The sequence below is a fragment of the Gymnoscopelus microlampas genome (assembly GCF_963454915.1).
Source record: "Gymnoscopelus microlampas genome assembly, chromosome: 3".
NCBI classification, from domain to species: Eukaryota; Metazoa; Chordata; class Actinopteri; order Myctophiformes; family Myctophidae; genus Gymnoscopelus; species Gymnoscopelus microlampas.
The window spans coordinates 32391256-32403493 of NC_139940.1; the positions used below are offsets into that span (position 1 = coordinate 32391256).

General features: G+C 43.2%; 1 protein-coding gene across 1 annotated transcript in view; it reads left to right on the forward strand.

The window, feature by feature from the left end:
- The first annotated feature begins 2593 nt into the window (after positions 1-2593).
- adamts16 (ADAM metallopeptidase with thrombospondin type 1 motif, 16) overlaps positions 2594-12238 on the forward strand; it is a 96699-nt gene continuing 87054 nt past the window's right edge. The window contains exons 1-3 of the mRNA XM_084052308.1: positions 2594-2708; positions 2881-2965; positions 8163-8527. Of these exons, the coding sequence (XP_083908434.1) occupies positions 2613-2708; positions 2881-2965; positions 8163-8527 (546 nt within the window). The 5' untranslated portion in view covers positions 2594-2612. The remainder of the gene's footprint in view (positions 2709-2880; positions 2966-8162; positions 8528-12238) is intronic.

The window sequence follows — 12238 nt, forward strand, 5'->3', positions numbered from 1 at the left end:
GTTGTCTGATTTATTTCCCTCCTGTTTGTGATTTTAGTTCAAAATTAATGAATTGTTCAAAAAGTCACACATCTGTCGGCACATCATGATATGATAATCCACCAAAATGGTATATCATACCATGTGGGGGATGTGTTTTCAATGCAATAGTACCCTGTGTTCAAAATGCTACTTGAGTAAAAGTACAAAAGTACAAAAGTACCAAAATTAAACATACTACATGTTTGAAAATAGCCGATCTACAAGCTCACAACGCGTCGCCATGCGACGCGTTGTGAGCTTGTAGATCGGCTATTTTCAAATAGCCTATGTATAAAATAGGGCTCAAGTGTTTAATGTATGTTTTATAATAAAATAATTTATATCTGCAAAGTAACTAAAGTTCTCAAATAATTGCAGTGGAGTAAAAATACAAGATTTTCCTCAGAGATGTAGTGGAGTAGAAGTAAAAGTATTGAAAATTGGCAATACTCCACTAAAGTAAAAAATTGTACTTAAGTACAGCACTTGAGTAAATGCACTTTACACCACTGACAGTACCACGCATGCATTCATTGTCTGGAAGGAGTCAGCAGGTAGCAAGGCCCCCCCCACACTGTCATGGTGTATATCATGTTAATGCTATATCCATCGAGCTGTAGTGGGTCTCAACATTTTCGGTCCGTGACCCCCCAAAATAATCATATTTGAACCGGGGACCCCCCCACCTTGACAAGCACTTGGAATGTAGGAGATGAGGCATTACATTTTGTTTGACCTGGTTCCACAGATAAATACTGTGAAAATAGCAGATCTACAAGCTCACAACGCGAGGCGTTGTGAGCTTGTAGATCTGCTATTTTCACAATTTTGCCTTTATATTGTTTGACAAATTTGGCCAATGTTTGACCAGTTTTTATAATACAGTTTTTTGATTACTTTAGATGCAGTAAATGGCATTTTTTCTTTTTTTTGTTGAGGTATTAAAAAAGTCTTAGAAGTCCTTAAATTGTCACCTCACTGTCATATGGGGGACCCCCCCAAAATCATGCAGGGACACCCCCTGGGGACCCGACCCACAGGTTGAGGACCACTGCTGCACAGTGGTAGCTACGCACACATTACTGTACATGTCTTCTGACTCTCTTTTACTCTCTGACCCAAATAATCTTGCCCTGGGTTCGTGCCAAACTCTCATACACTACAAAACCGTCATGCATCTCCGGCTCCTGCTGCACAGGCAGAACATTCATCTGGTTTGCCTTTGTGGAGGATGAAATGCTGTATGGATATAAAAAACGAGTGCTCCCAATCCCTCGACTCCCACTGTCATACTCATAACCGTTTCCATGAATGATAGTGTGAAGTTTGGAAACGTTGGAATGTTGCCTATCATTGTATAGCAGCCAGACATGGCAGAGAGAGAGAAAGAGTCGATTAAGCAGGCACCGCTGCAACACATTATAATAATCACTATCAGCAACCAACGACAGCTTTGTCAAGTCAATTCGCTGCGGATAATAAAAAATAATATTTCATACAATTTCATTGTCTATATAATTATAATAGTGATAATTTATGTAGAGCCACTGACTGTAATGTCAGATTTTATATCATGTTGTGCAAACAGTGCTGTTTCCAATAGCCTAAAGTTCACAGTATCTACCATTTGTCTCAATTTTCCCAACTATTTGCACTTGACTCTCTCTCTCTCTCTCTCTCTCTCTCACACACACACACACGAGCGCGCGCGCGCGCACGCACGAACACACACACACACACACACACACACACACACACACACACACACACACACACACACACACACACACACACACACACACACACTGACTTGCCCGGAGAGAGAGAGAGAGAGAGAGAGAGAGAGAGAGAGAGAGAGAGAGAGAGAGAGAGAGAGAGAGAGAGAGAGAGAGAGAGAATGACCCTCGAGCATTCAGTACAGGTGTGAAATCTGATTGGCTGTGGGCAGCATGCGCTCCTTGTCAGCCCCCCCCCCCCCCCTTCCCTCCCCCCTTCCCTCCTCTCGTGCAACAGTGGCTCGCGCTTCACTAACCCTCCAACCAGCAGACCCTCACTAGCCTCTCTCTGGGGAACACAACACAACACAACGAGGAGCAGTCTATGCCGGCTTATTGGACTGTAACTGTCGACGTAAAGGGACGAAGCGCAGCATTAAGAAGACATCATAATAAGTCCTCTCTAATGGAATGAGTTACAGGCGACTCTGCAGCGGCGAGGAGCAATGACACTGACAACTGTCTGTCTGTCTTAATGACTGACAATGGCTTATTGGAACAGAGGACTGGTGTCTCTAGATACGCTTTGAATTGAGGAGGAGAGACCTACTAGACCTGTCTCTGTGACTCTCACTGATGACAACCACACTGCAGAGAGAGAGAGAGAGAGAGAGAGAAGCGGGCAGCACCTGATGCTCCTCTCATCTGACTGTTCAGAAGTAAAGCTAAAGTAAAGTTGAATGGTTTGCTGCTGGTCAGTCAGTGAGTGAAATAGAGCTCAGGCTGTGGGTGATTTGTGTGAATTGGACTTTTTAACAACTACTCTGTCTCTGTCTGAGTCAAAGCTTATCGCCGGGGACTGGACTGGAAGTCATCATGTCTTTCATGTGGATGTGTTGTCGCGCACGGTGGACAAACTGGACAAGACCCTTTTTCATTTTCCATCTTTTTTGCTTCTCCATTCTGAGCAAAGTAAGTTGCCTGTCTATTAATGTGACTGCACTGCACGTGCGAGCCATGCATGCATGCAATAATGTTTCGCAACCATTGTGACGTAAAAAAGTGCTTAACTCAGCATTATTGTGAGTATATTTATCTATGGTAAAGTATCAAAATGTCATGATATATTTGTCCCTCCTTGTAGAGTGTTGTTGTGAACATTGGTGTTGAAGGTGTTGAGACTCCAGCAGCACTGCTCCTCCAGTCACTCAATCTGCCTCCTAACACAGGTATGCTTACCGTGCATGTTTGATCAATATTAGGGATTATTATAGAGTTAGAGATTTAATCATTAGACCCGTGGTTCTCAAACTATTTAATTTCAAGGGACCACCATAACTCTGAAAGTGTGCAAAATGTTGTACACTGGTGTTGTACACCATTTTGTACACTCTCAGAGTTACAGACCCTGTAAGGGTCCGTTTGGATTGGAACCCCCTCAAGGAACACTGAGATTCCCTGGACCCCACTTTGAGACCTATATGACCTGTTGATCATGCATGATGATGGTTGTTGTGGGGTTGTTGTTATGGGGTATTATTGCTTTTCTGATTTGGTCATTTCAATGACCTCAGTGACAGACAGTGCATCTTGTATGCAGTTTCACCTGCGCTGAGGAGGGTCACCTCTCTTGGACGCTAGAGGGAGACTTGCCACCTCACACACACATACAATGCTGTCTCTCTGTGTGCACTGCAGTGGTGGAAAAAGTACTCACGTTTCTTACTTAAGTAAAAATACCACAAAGTAGAAATACTCTGTTACAAGTAAAAAGTCTGGTGTTCAGAATTTACTTGAGTAAACGTACAAAAGTATTGGTATCAAAAAATGTACTTACGGTGCCAAAAGTAAAAGTACTCATTATGCAGAATGTCCCATTTCAAGTTTTGAAAATGTATACAAATCTTTGGAAAATAGTAGATCTACAAGATCACAACGCCTGTTGTGTGCTTGTAGATCGGCTATTTTCAATTAGCCGAAATAGATCTAGAGCTTAAGTGGTTAATGTTTGTTTAGTAATAAAAATTGAAATCTAAAAAGTAACTGCTAACTAGTTTTCAAATAATTGTAGTGGAGTAAAAGTACAATATTTTCCCCATTGAAAATTGTAAATACTGAGGAAAGTAAAAATACCAAAAAAATGTACTTAAGTACAGTATTTGAGTACATGTTACTTTCCACCACTGCTCTGTGTGCAGTGCAAAGGCATGGTGCATGGACAACTGTCCATCAATGGAGGCGTTGTAGCGTGGCTTTATTGCCAATGCCACCCATAAAGACAGCTGGCTCAGCTTGAACTGACAAGCACAACAAAAAGAAAACTATTAAAACATTTACTACTCCTTTCATGCAATCATCATCATCAGCCTATTTGACCTACACAGTTATAGCATCTTGGTAGATCAAATACTTTTACCATCTGCACTTCAAGTTTATTGTCACATCACAAGTTTACAGGTGTAAAACTGTAGGTGAATTTATCTTCTGCACAAGCTACAACGATTTGAAGTAGGCTAACGAAATAGTTGTTGGAACGCATCTGTGTCGCTTTTTCATTTGATCTAAAAAGCATTATTTTACACTTTGGCTATTCAAAAATAGCAGATATACAAGCTCATATAGCGCGGCACCGAGTGCCGCGCTATATGAGCTTGTAGATCTGCTATTTTTGAAAAATCGTGAAAATGTGTGCAAATCTTTGAATATGTATGTATTTGTTTAAAGCGAACATTTTTAACTCAAATCTTTCTTTCTGGGGGGTCCCTGGAACAATATATTTTGAGATGGGGGTCCATGGCCAAATACATATAATTTTGGGGGTCCTTGTCGTGAAAAAGATTGAGAACCACTGACATAGAAACATAAGTGTTTTAAAAAAACTGTTAGGATTTAGAGGACATTTTTAGAATCGGCTTCAGGTCTTAAATGGTTAAAAAAAATACAATGTGCATGCAAAAAAAGGGCAAAATATGACATGACATGTGCCGGTAAGAGACTTAACTCAGCAGATATCAAATGTAAGTGTTACCACTCTCTACTAAAGGCATACATGACTTGAATGTTAACAAGACAGAGGTAGGCTACCCTGTCAATGATTACACAATGGGGGTTGATTTGAAGCTGGAGTAGAGGTGGGGGGGGTAGCAGTTTGCTGCTCAATTCACTACCAGCATACTATACTATTAACTAGTGATACTTATACAACTATTATGGCAAGGTAACGTATCAGAAAAATAAAAGTTCACCTTTTCACGTCCCCACTGAACAAACTGACCACTGGAAGTCTGTCTCGCCCCCCATTGCTACTAATGGCACTCAGGAGCCACTAAACCAACAACCAAACAACCACAGGCTCATCTGTCAGTCCATCAGACAACGACGACGTGTGTGCGTGTATGTGTGTGCGTGTGTGTGTGTGCGTGTGTGTGTGTGTGTGTGTGTGTGTCTGTGTGTGTGTGTGTGTGTGTGTGTGTGTGTGTGTGTGTGTGTGTGTGTGTGTGTGTGTGTGTGTGTGTGTGTGTGTGTGTGTGTGTGTGTGTGTGCGCGCGCGCGCGTTGCGTGCAGATCAGTTCCCACAGGCTGTTTGTTTATACACTGTCAGACATGGGTCACTGCAGCTGGTTTGTTAGTTAAGGAGGGCAAAATAGTGTTGTCTAGGTGTGTGTGTGTGTGTGTGTGTGTGTGTGTGTGTGTGTGTGTGTGTGTGTGTGTGTGTGTGTGTGTGCACGCTCGTGCACCCGTGCATGTGTGTTCATGCCTGCGTGCCGTGCACGCGCATGCATGTGCCAGCATGTGTTTGTGTGTGTGTGAGAGAGAGAGACACACACAGATACAGTGCAAGAGACAGAATGCATGTGCACAAGGCAGAGTAACCATGTAAATGGTAACAGCAACAATAATTTGTTTACTAAAATAAGCCAGGATTCAAGACACCATTATGATGCGCAGAAATCCTCAAGATCCAATCTCAGCCGTTTCACGCTGCCAGTGATGACACACTGTCTGTCACCCTGCATGCTTCCCCCACTTCAACATGTCTGTCTCCATGCTAAATATACCCATTATTTGGGTTGACTAAAGCAGGTCACAGTGTACAGTAACCGAGACTGGCTCTCTTGTTGACTGTACTGTAAGTCCCAAGGTTGCTGTTATTTCAGTGTACTCTCAGGTGATAAAGTAGCCCTACATATCATTTTCCCAGGCAAGACTGAACACATTGATGCCCGATGCTGGACCAAAGTCTACAGTAAAAGTATTTCAGTTGTTTGCTTATTAAAAGTAGTGTGTGTGTGTGTGTGTGTGTGTGTGTGTGTGTGTGTGTGTGTGTGTGTGTGTGTGTGTGTGTGTGTGTGTGTGTGCGTGTGTGATATGGTACACACCAGACTCCTTCCCACCCTTGAAACGTCCATTTTTTGATCAACACACAACGTATATTAACCATTAAGACCTGAAGCCGATTCTACATGTCTTCCCAAATCCCAACAGTATTCCGAAAAAACTTATGTTTCTATATCAGTGGTGCTCAATCTTTTTCATGTCAAGGATTTGGCCGCGGACCCCCATAAAATCACTAGAATAGCAGATATATCACTAAATCACTAAAATAGCAGATATACAAGCTCATAGCGCGGCACTCTGTGCCGCGCTATGAGCTTGTATATCTGCTATTTTTGAATAGCCAAAGCGTAAAATAATGCTTTTTAGCTCAAATCAAAAAGTGACACAGATGCGTTCCAGGTCTTAATGGGTTAAATCATTCGGAGTCGGAACTCAAATTGTAATCCAAACTCTGCAAAGTATTCAATCAGATATTATGAATGTTGATATAATCCAGGAAGATTAGATTAGCTTTAGTTCTCAGGCCTCTTACACCTGCCGCGAAACGATGCAAAGCGCAGTGCAAAGTGCCATTGCAAGTTTTACGACCGACACAAGTTTTAATTTTCACGGCCAGTGCCCACGCAGGCTGTGTAAGCGGTGGCACCAAATGCACTTATGCGCCCATCTGTGTGCTCATAGGCGTGTTGGGTTTAATGAGGTGTGGTCAGGCAAATTGTTGGCACATTTGCTCTCTTAGGGGGATTAGGGGAGTTAGAAAAGTCAGAAAGTAATTGTGACTTTATAGACCGTGCAGCTCAAACCTGCTCTTGAAAAGAAAAACCAAAGTCTGTCTGCACACTTGAGTGTACAGTAGCTCCTAAAGCAACTTTATTTGGTATGTTTCAACGTGCCTTCTTCATACTCACATTCTGAAGAAGAATAAACTGCTTTAGCGTCGATATTGCAGGGTTAGGGACTTTATTTACCTTTACTGTGTGACAAACTGACCAAAAAGCAACAATCATAGATATGCCCCACTGCTACTTAATTTAACTCTGAATTATTTCACACGCTTAAACTCAAAAGATGTACGCAACGGATTGTCCACTGTGTCAGCTCTTCCCTGGAAAACAAATTTCCGGCGTAACCGAAGAAAGCGGCTACTCTAAGATGACCTTTGGAGGAAAGCCCACTAGTTTCACCACCATTACCATCACTATCAGACATTTAAGTGGTCTGAGTGGCCAGCCCCAGTGACCTGCTACCCGCTCTCTTTATGACCTGCACTTATACTGCCTGAACTGTAGTAAAAACTCTAGTAAAACACCAGGTCAAAACGTGATACACTTTGTGCTGAAGTGCCTGTGTTGGAATGGTCTGGAAAGCCCTTCCTTTTCTTGTAACTCTTCCTTGACCTTGGCTGCAAAAAGTATATGATGGTGGTCAACGGGAATTTACAAGGGAAAGGAAAAGGTTGTAATTTTTTAGGTAGATGAGCCATTGTGCAGTGAAGCTCTTGTCTCGCGTGTCTTTCCTCTCTCTCTCTGCCCCCAGAATATATAAATATATATATATACTGTATACATATACACTGTCTTATATATATAAGACACTACAAAATCTGTTGCTATGTAAATCTACTTGCTTTTTTTATTTGTCTTTTTAATATTTTTGGGGCAGTTTTCTTTTTAAGAGGGACTGGAAACTGAGGCAGAGGGGAGGCAGGACATGCAATACAGGTGTCCCCCACGCTCCTTTTCTATATCTCAGTATCTCTCTCCTTTCCTCTCCTCTCCTCTATTCTCTGGTACCACACGTTTACATTTCCCTTTCAAGATGATTTAATCAAGCGGTGGAGATGGTCAGAACTGACTGATGCTTGGATATTTGATCTTGTGTTCTGTCTGTCTCTCTCCCTCTCTCTCACTGATTAATGTTGAATTAATAAAGGACATTTAAAATGTAAACCAAACACACAAACAAACAAACAAACAAACAAACAAACAGAGAAGCTAGTCATGGTAGAGCTAGACCAGGTTTCTTTCTCTCTCTCACTGTTTCTGTTGTTTTCATTGCATTTCTTTCCTCCACACTCTCACTCTGCAGTGTATGAAGTTGTGGCTCCGTACGAGGTCGACCAGCACGGCCGGTACATCTCTCACGAGATCGCCCACCACCAGCGCAGAAGACGGCGCAGATCCCTGCGCGTCGATGAAGAAAACCCATCGGCGGGGGACGCGAGCGTGGGCGAAACGGTGCACTTCCAACTGAGGGGCATGGGGCAGGACTTCCACATGGAGCTGAGGGAGGCCTCGGGAAGCCTGATCGCACCTGGCTTCACCGTCCAAGTCCTGGGAAAGAACGGCACCAAGAGCCTCAGGGCCTACCACCAGGATGACCTCTGCTTTTACCAGGGGTCGCTGAGGTCAAGGGTCAACTCCTCGGTGGCGCTCTCCACATGCACGGGGATGGTGAGTCTGAACGCATACTCACAGGGTTGTGGGTGGACTGTGGGGAAGTGTTTGGTGTGGTAAATGCGTTGTGCTTTTTGTGTGTGTGTGTGTGTGTGTGTGTGTGTGTGTGTGTGTGTGTGTGTGGGTGTGTGTGTGTGTGTGGGTGTGTGTGTGTGTGGGGGTGTGTGTGTGTGTGTGTGTGTGTGTGTGTGTGTGTGTGTGTGTGTGTGTGTGTGTGTGTGTGTGTGTGTGTGTGTGTGTGTGTGTGTGTGTGTGTGTGTGTGTGTGTGTGGGTGGGTGGGTGGGTGGGTGGGTGGGTGTGTGTGTGTGTGTGTGTGTGTGTGCGAGTGTGTGTGTTCGTGCGTGCACACTTCTCAGTTTGCATGGGGATGGCCAAGTGTTGTGTGTGGGAGTGTCATTTACATCAGTAAACAATAGTGGAGAGAACAGGACAATGGAATTGATGAATCTCCTGTCTTTCTCTTTGTTCTGTTGCTGAAGCTTCTGAAGTAAAGCAGAGAGAGAGACTAGGAGAGTCAGTAATTAGACCCACTGAAGAAGAGCAGGGGGTTCTTCAACATTTTCAGCCTCAAATCCAAATCGTAGGGTAGTTAGTTTAGACTTGCACTGGGACCCATAAATATTAACATTCCTGCATGTGGATCCTCATCAGAAACACGCCCGAGGCTCATCTAGTGCCTGGACATTTGATTAACTACAGTACTTGAACCCTAGTGCAGTGGTTCTCAAACGTTTTCATGTCAAGGACCCCCAAAATGATATGTATTTGGCCGCGGACCCCCATCTAAAAATATTTTGTTCCAGGGACCCCCCAGAAGCAAAGATTTGAGTTGCAAATGTTCGCTTTAAAAGATATATATTCAAAGATTTGCACACATTTTCTCGATTTTTCAAAAATAGCAGATCTACAAGCTCATAGCGTGGCACTCGGTGCCGCGCTATGAGCTTGTATATCTGCTATTTTTGAATAGCCAAAGTGTAAAAGCTCATAATTATTCTGATGCTATATTTACACATTTTTCTGGGTACCCCCTGGAACACCCTCAAGTACCCCTGGGGAACCCCACTTTGAGAACCAATGCCCTAGTGTCCTCGTTCTGGGCCTTAATGGGTGAACTTTCTGCAAAAATAGGCAAACATTCAGCGCAAGTAGCCGATCTGCAGGCTCACAATGCGTCGCAACACAACACATTGTGAGCTTGTAGATCGGCTATTTTCTGTGAAGAGATTTGTTATTGAGGGGAAAAAAAGTAGGGGGCCCAGGGGACTCCGGTCAACTAAAGTGTAGGGTTTAGGTGGTAAAAGAGCCTGCTATTATGACAAGCCCACCAAAGGAGAAGCATTTGAATGAATATGCCATTGATGTTTGATATGAATTATTACTTTAACCTACTATTTAATTAATGTTGAACTTTGAACCAAATTAGCCATCGTGTTATAGTGTTGTAGGGAGAGAAGGCTTAGGAGAGAGGATGGTAATGAAAGACTTGAACATGTAATGAATACAATCAATCAATCAAGCAAGCAAGCAATCAAGCAATATAAGATTAGGAAAATCATCATTTGTCAACTGCAAAGGGACATCCATCATTGACATGAACACACGTTCATGTCATGCCCTGACTGATCTCAAGTAGTCCCTACTTGACTTGACTTGACTTCAACTCTTTGTTTAAGTGGATAGCATCATTTATCCACACAAAGTTGGATAAAAAGCACTCTGTTCTGGGACAGTATTTCACATTCACATTCTCATTTCTCCTGCAATGGCTTTGTCTTTATTGATGTTTGAAATCTGGGAACAGTTCTATAGAATGTTTGGTTCCAGACTCCCTGGAGAGACACAGTTCTAAAGGGTATTGCACATAAAATAAATGTATATAGAACGTGTAATGATGTGATGATGAGGAACTATAACATCAGAACATACCATTACTGTATAAAAGCACTTTGGTACAAACTAACTAGATTGAAAGTTGACATTGTTCCTTATACATTGAGTAGATCTTTGGTTCTCAAAGTGGGGTCCGAGGACCCCCAGGGGTACTTGAGGGGGTTCCAGGGGGTCCCCAGCTAGATGATGGACAGGGACCAAATGGACCCTTATGGGTCTGTAACTCTGAGAGTGTACAAATTGAACCAAATGGACCCTAACGGGTCCATTTGGTTCCATTTGTACACTCTCAGAGTTAAATTAACATTGATTTTACAATATGAATTGGGGTCCCAGAGACATACATGTCATTAAATGGGGGTCCGTAGCCCTAATGCATGTCAAACTGGGGGTCCTTGAAATTAAAATGGTTGAAATCACTGCTAGAGAGCCGTACAAATCTTCTCTTATGGGGGGTCCCTGGCTTATCTTTTCAAATGGGGGTCCGCGGTCTAATAAGTGTCTATTTGGGGGTCCTTGGCACGAAAACGTTTGAGAACCACTGCCTTAAGTCACCAGTGTGGTTCACTTTAACATAGTTTCTTTGTTATTGTTGTTAATTGTCATAGATTTGACCCGTGTCTTTTTTCATTTTTTTTTTGTTCATTTGTTGTTTATATTTCCCCTGTGAAGGACCACTGCTGTCTGAGAATGTCCAGTACGGTCTGGACGCAGAGAATGTCACATCTCTAGGGATGCTGCTTCTTCTGTGTGTGTGCGTGTGTGTGTGTGTGTGTGTGTGTGTGTGTGTGTGTGTGTGTGTGTGTGTGTGTGTGCGTGCGTGCGTGCGTGCGTGCGTGCGTGCGTGCGTGCGTGCGTGCGTGCGTGCGTGCGTGCGTGCATGTGTGTCTGTCTGTACAGTATGTGTCTGTCTGTACAGTATGTGTCTGTCTGTACAGTATGTGTCTGCAGCTCAGAGCAGAGAATCAGGCAAAAGGTCCAGAGGTCTGAGACTTTTATGAGGTTCTCACGATTGGGTGGTTTCAATAGGGACAGAGCTCTGTGCTGTACAATAATTGGAATTTGACTTCTTTTTTGTGTGTGTCTGTGTGTGTGTGTGTGTGTGTGTGTGTGTGTGTGTGTGTGTGTGTTAGTGACCTTCATATATTAGGCCACCAGGACTTCTGTAAAAATGAAAGGCTGAGTTTCTAACATTTGTCATTTAGCAAATAGCATGATGTGTGCAATGTGATGTACACAATAGAATTTTGCACAAAACAAAGAACCACATCATCACTTGGCTAGCAATGTCATGTGACATTTATGAAACCTTTATCTGTAGATGTAATACATCAGTCTGTCTTTTTCTAACATACTATCAAGCTGAAATCAAGTTATCTAACTTGTCTGAATGTCTGATAAATACTGAGTGTGTGTGTGTGTGTGTGTGTGTGTGTGTGTGTGTGTGTGTGTGTGTGTGTGTGTGTGTGTGTGTGTGTGTGTGTGAGTGTGTGTGTGTGTGTGTGTGTGTGTGTGTGTGTGTGTGTGTGTGTGTGTGTGTGTGTGTGTGTGTGTGTGTGTGTGTGTGTGTGCGTGCGTGTGGGGGTGGGGGTGTGTGGGGGTGTGTGTGTGTGTGTGTGTGTGTGTGTGTGTGTGTGTGTGTGTGTGTGTGTGTGTGTATAGGTGTTTGCATACAAGCAAATGTATATGTGTATAATAGGATTGTCCAAACCTTCCAGTTTGAAGGTCTTTGGTCCTCTACTAGACCACCTGACAGCTCACAGAAGACTTTGGTCTGTTAGCCAGCTTCCTGTTTGGCCAGGGCCAGGTAAATA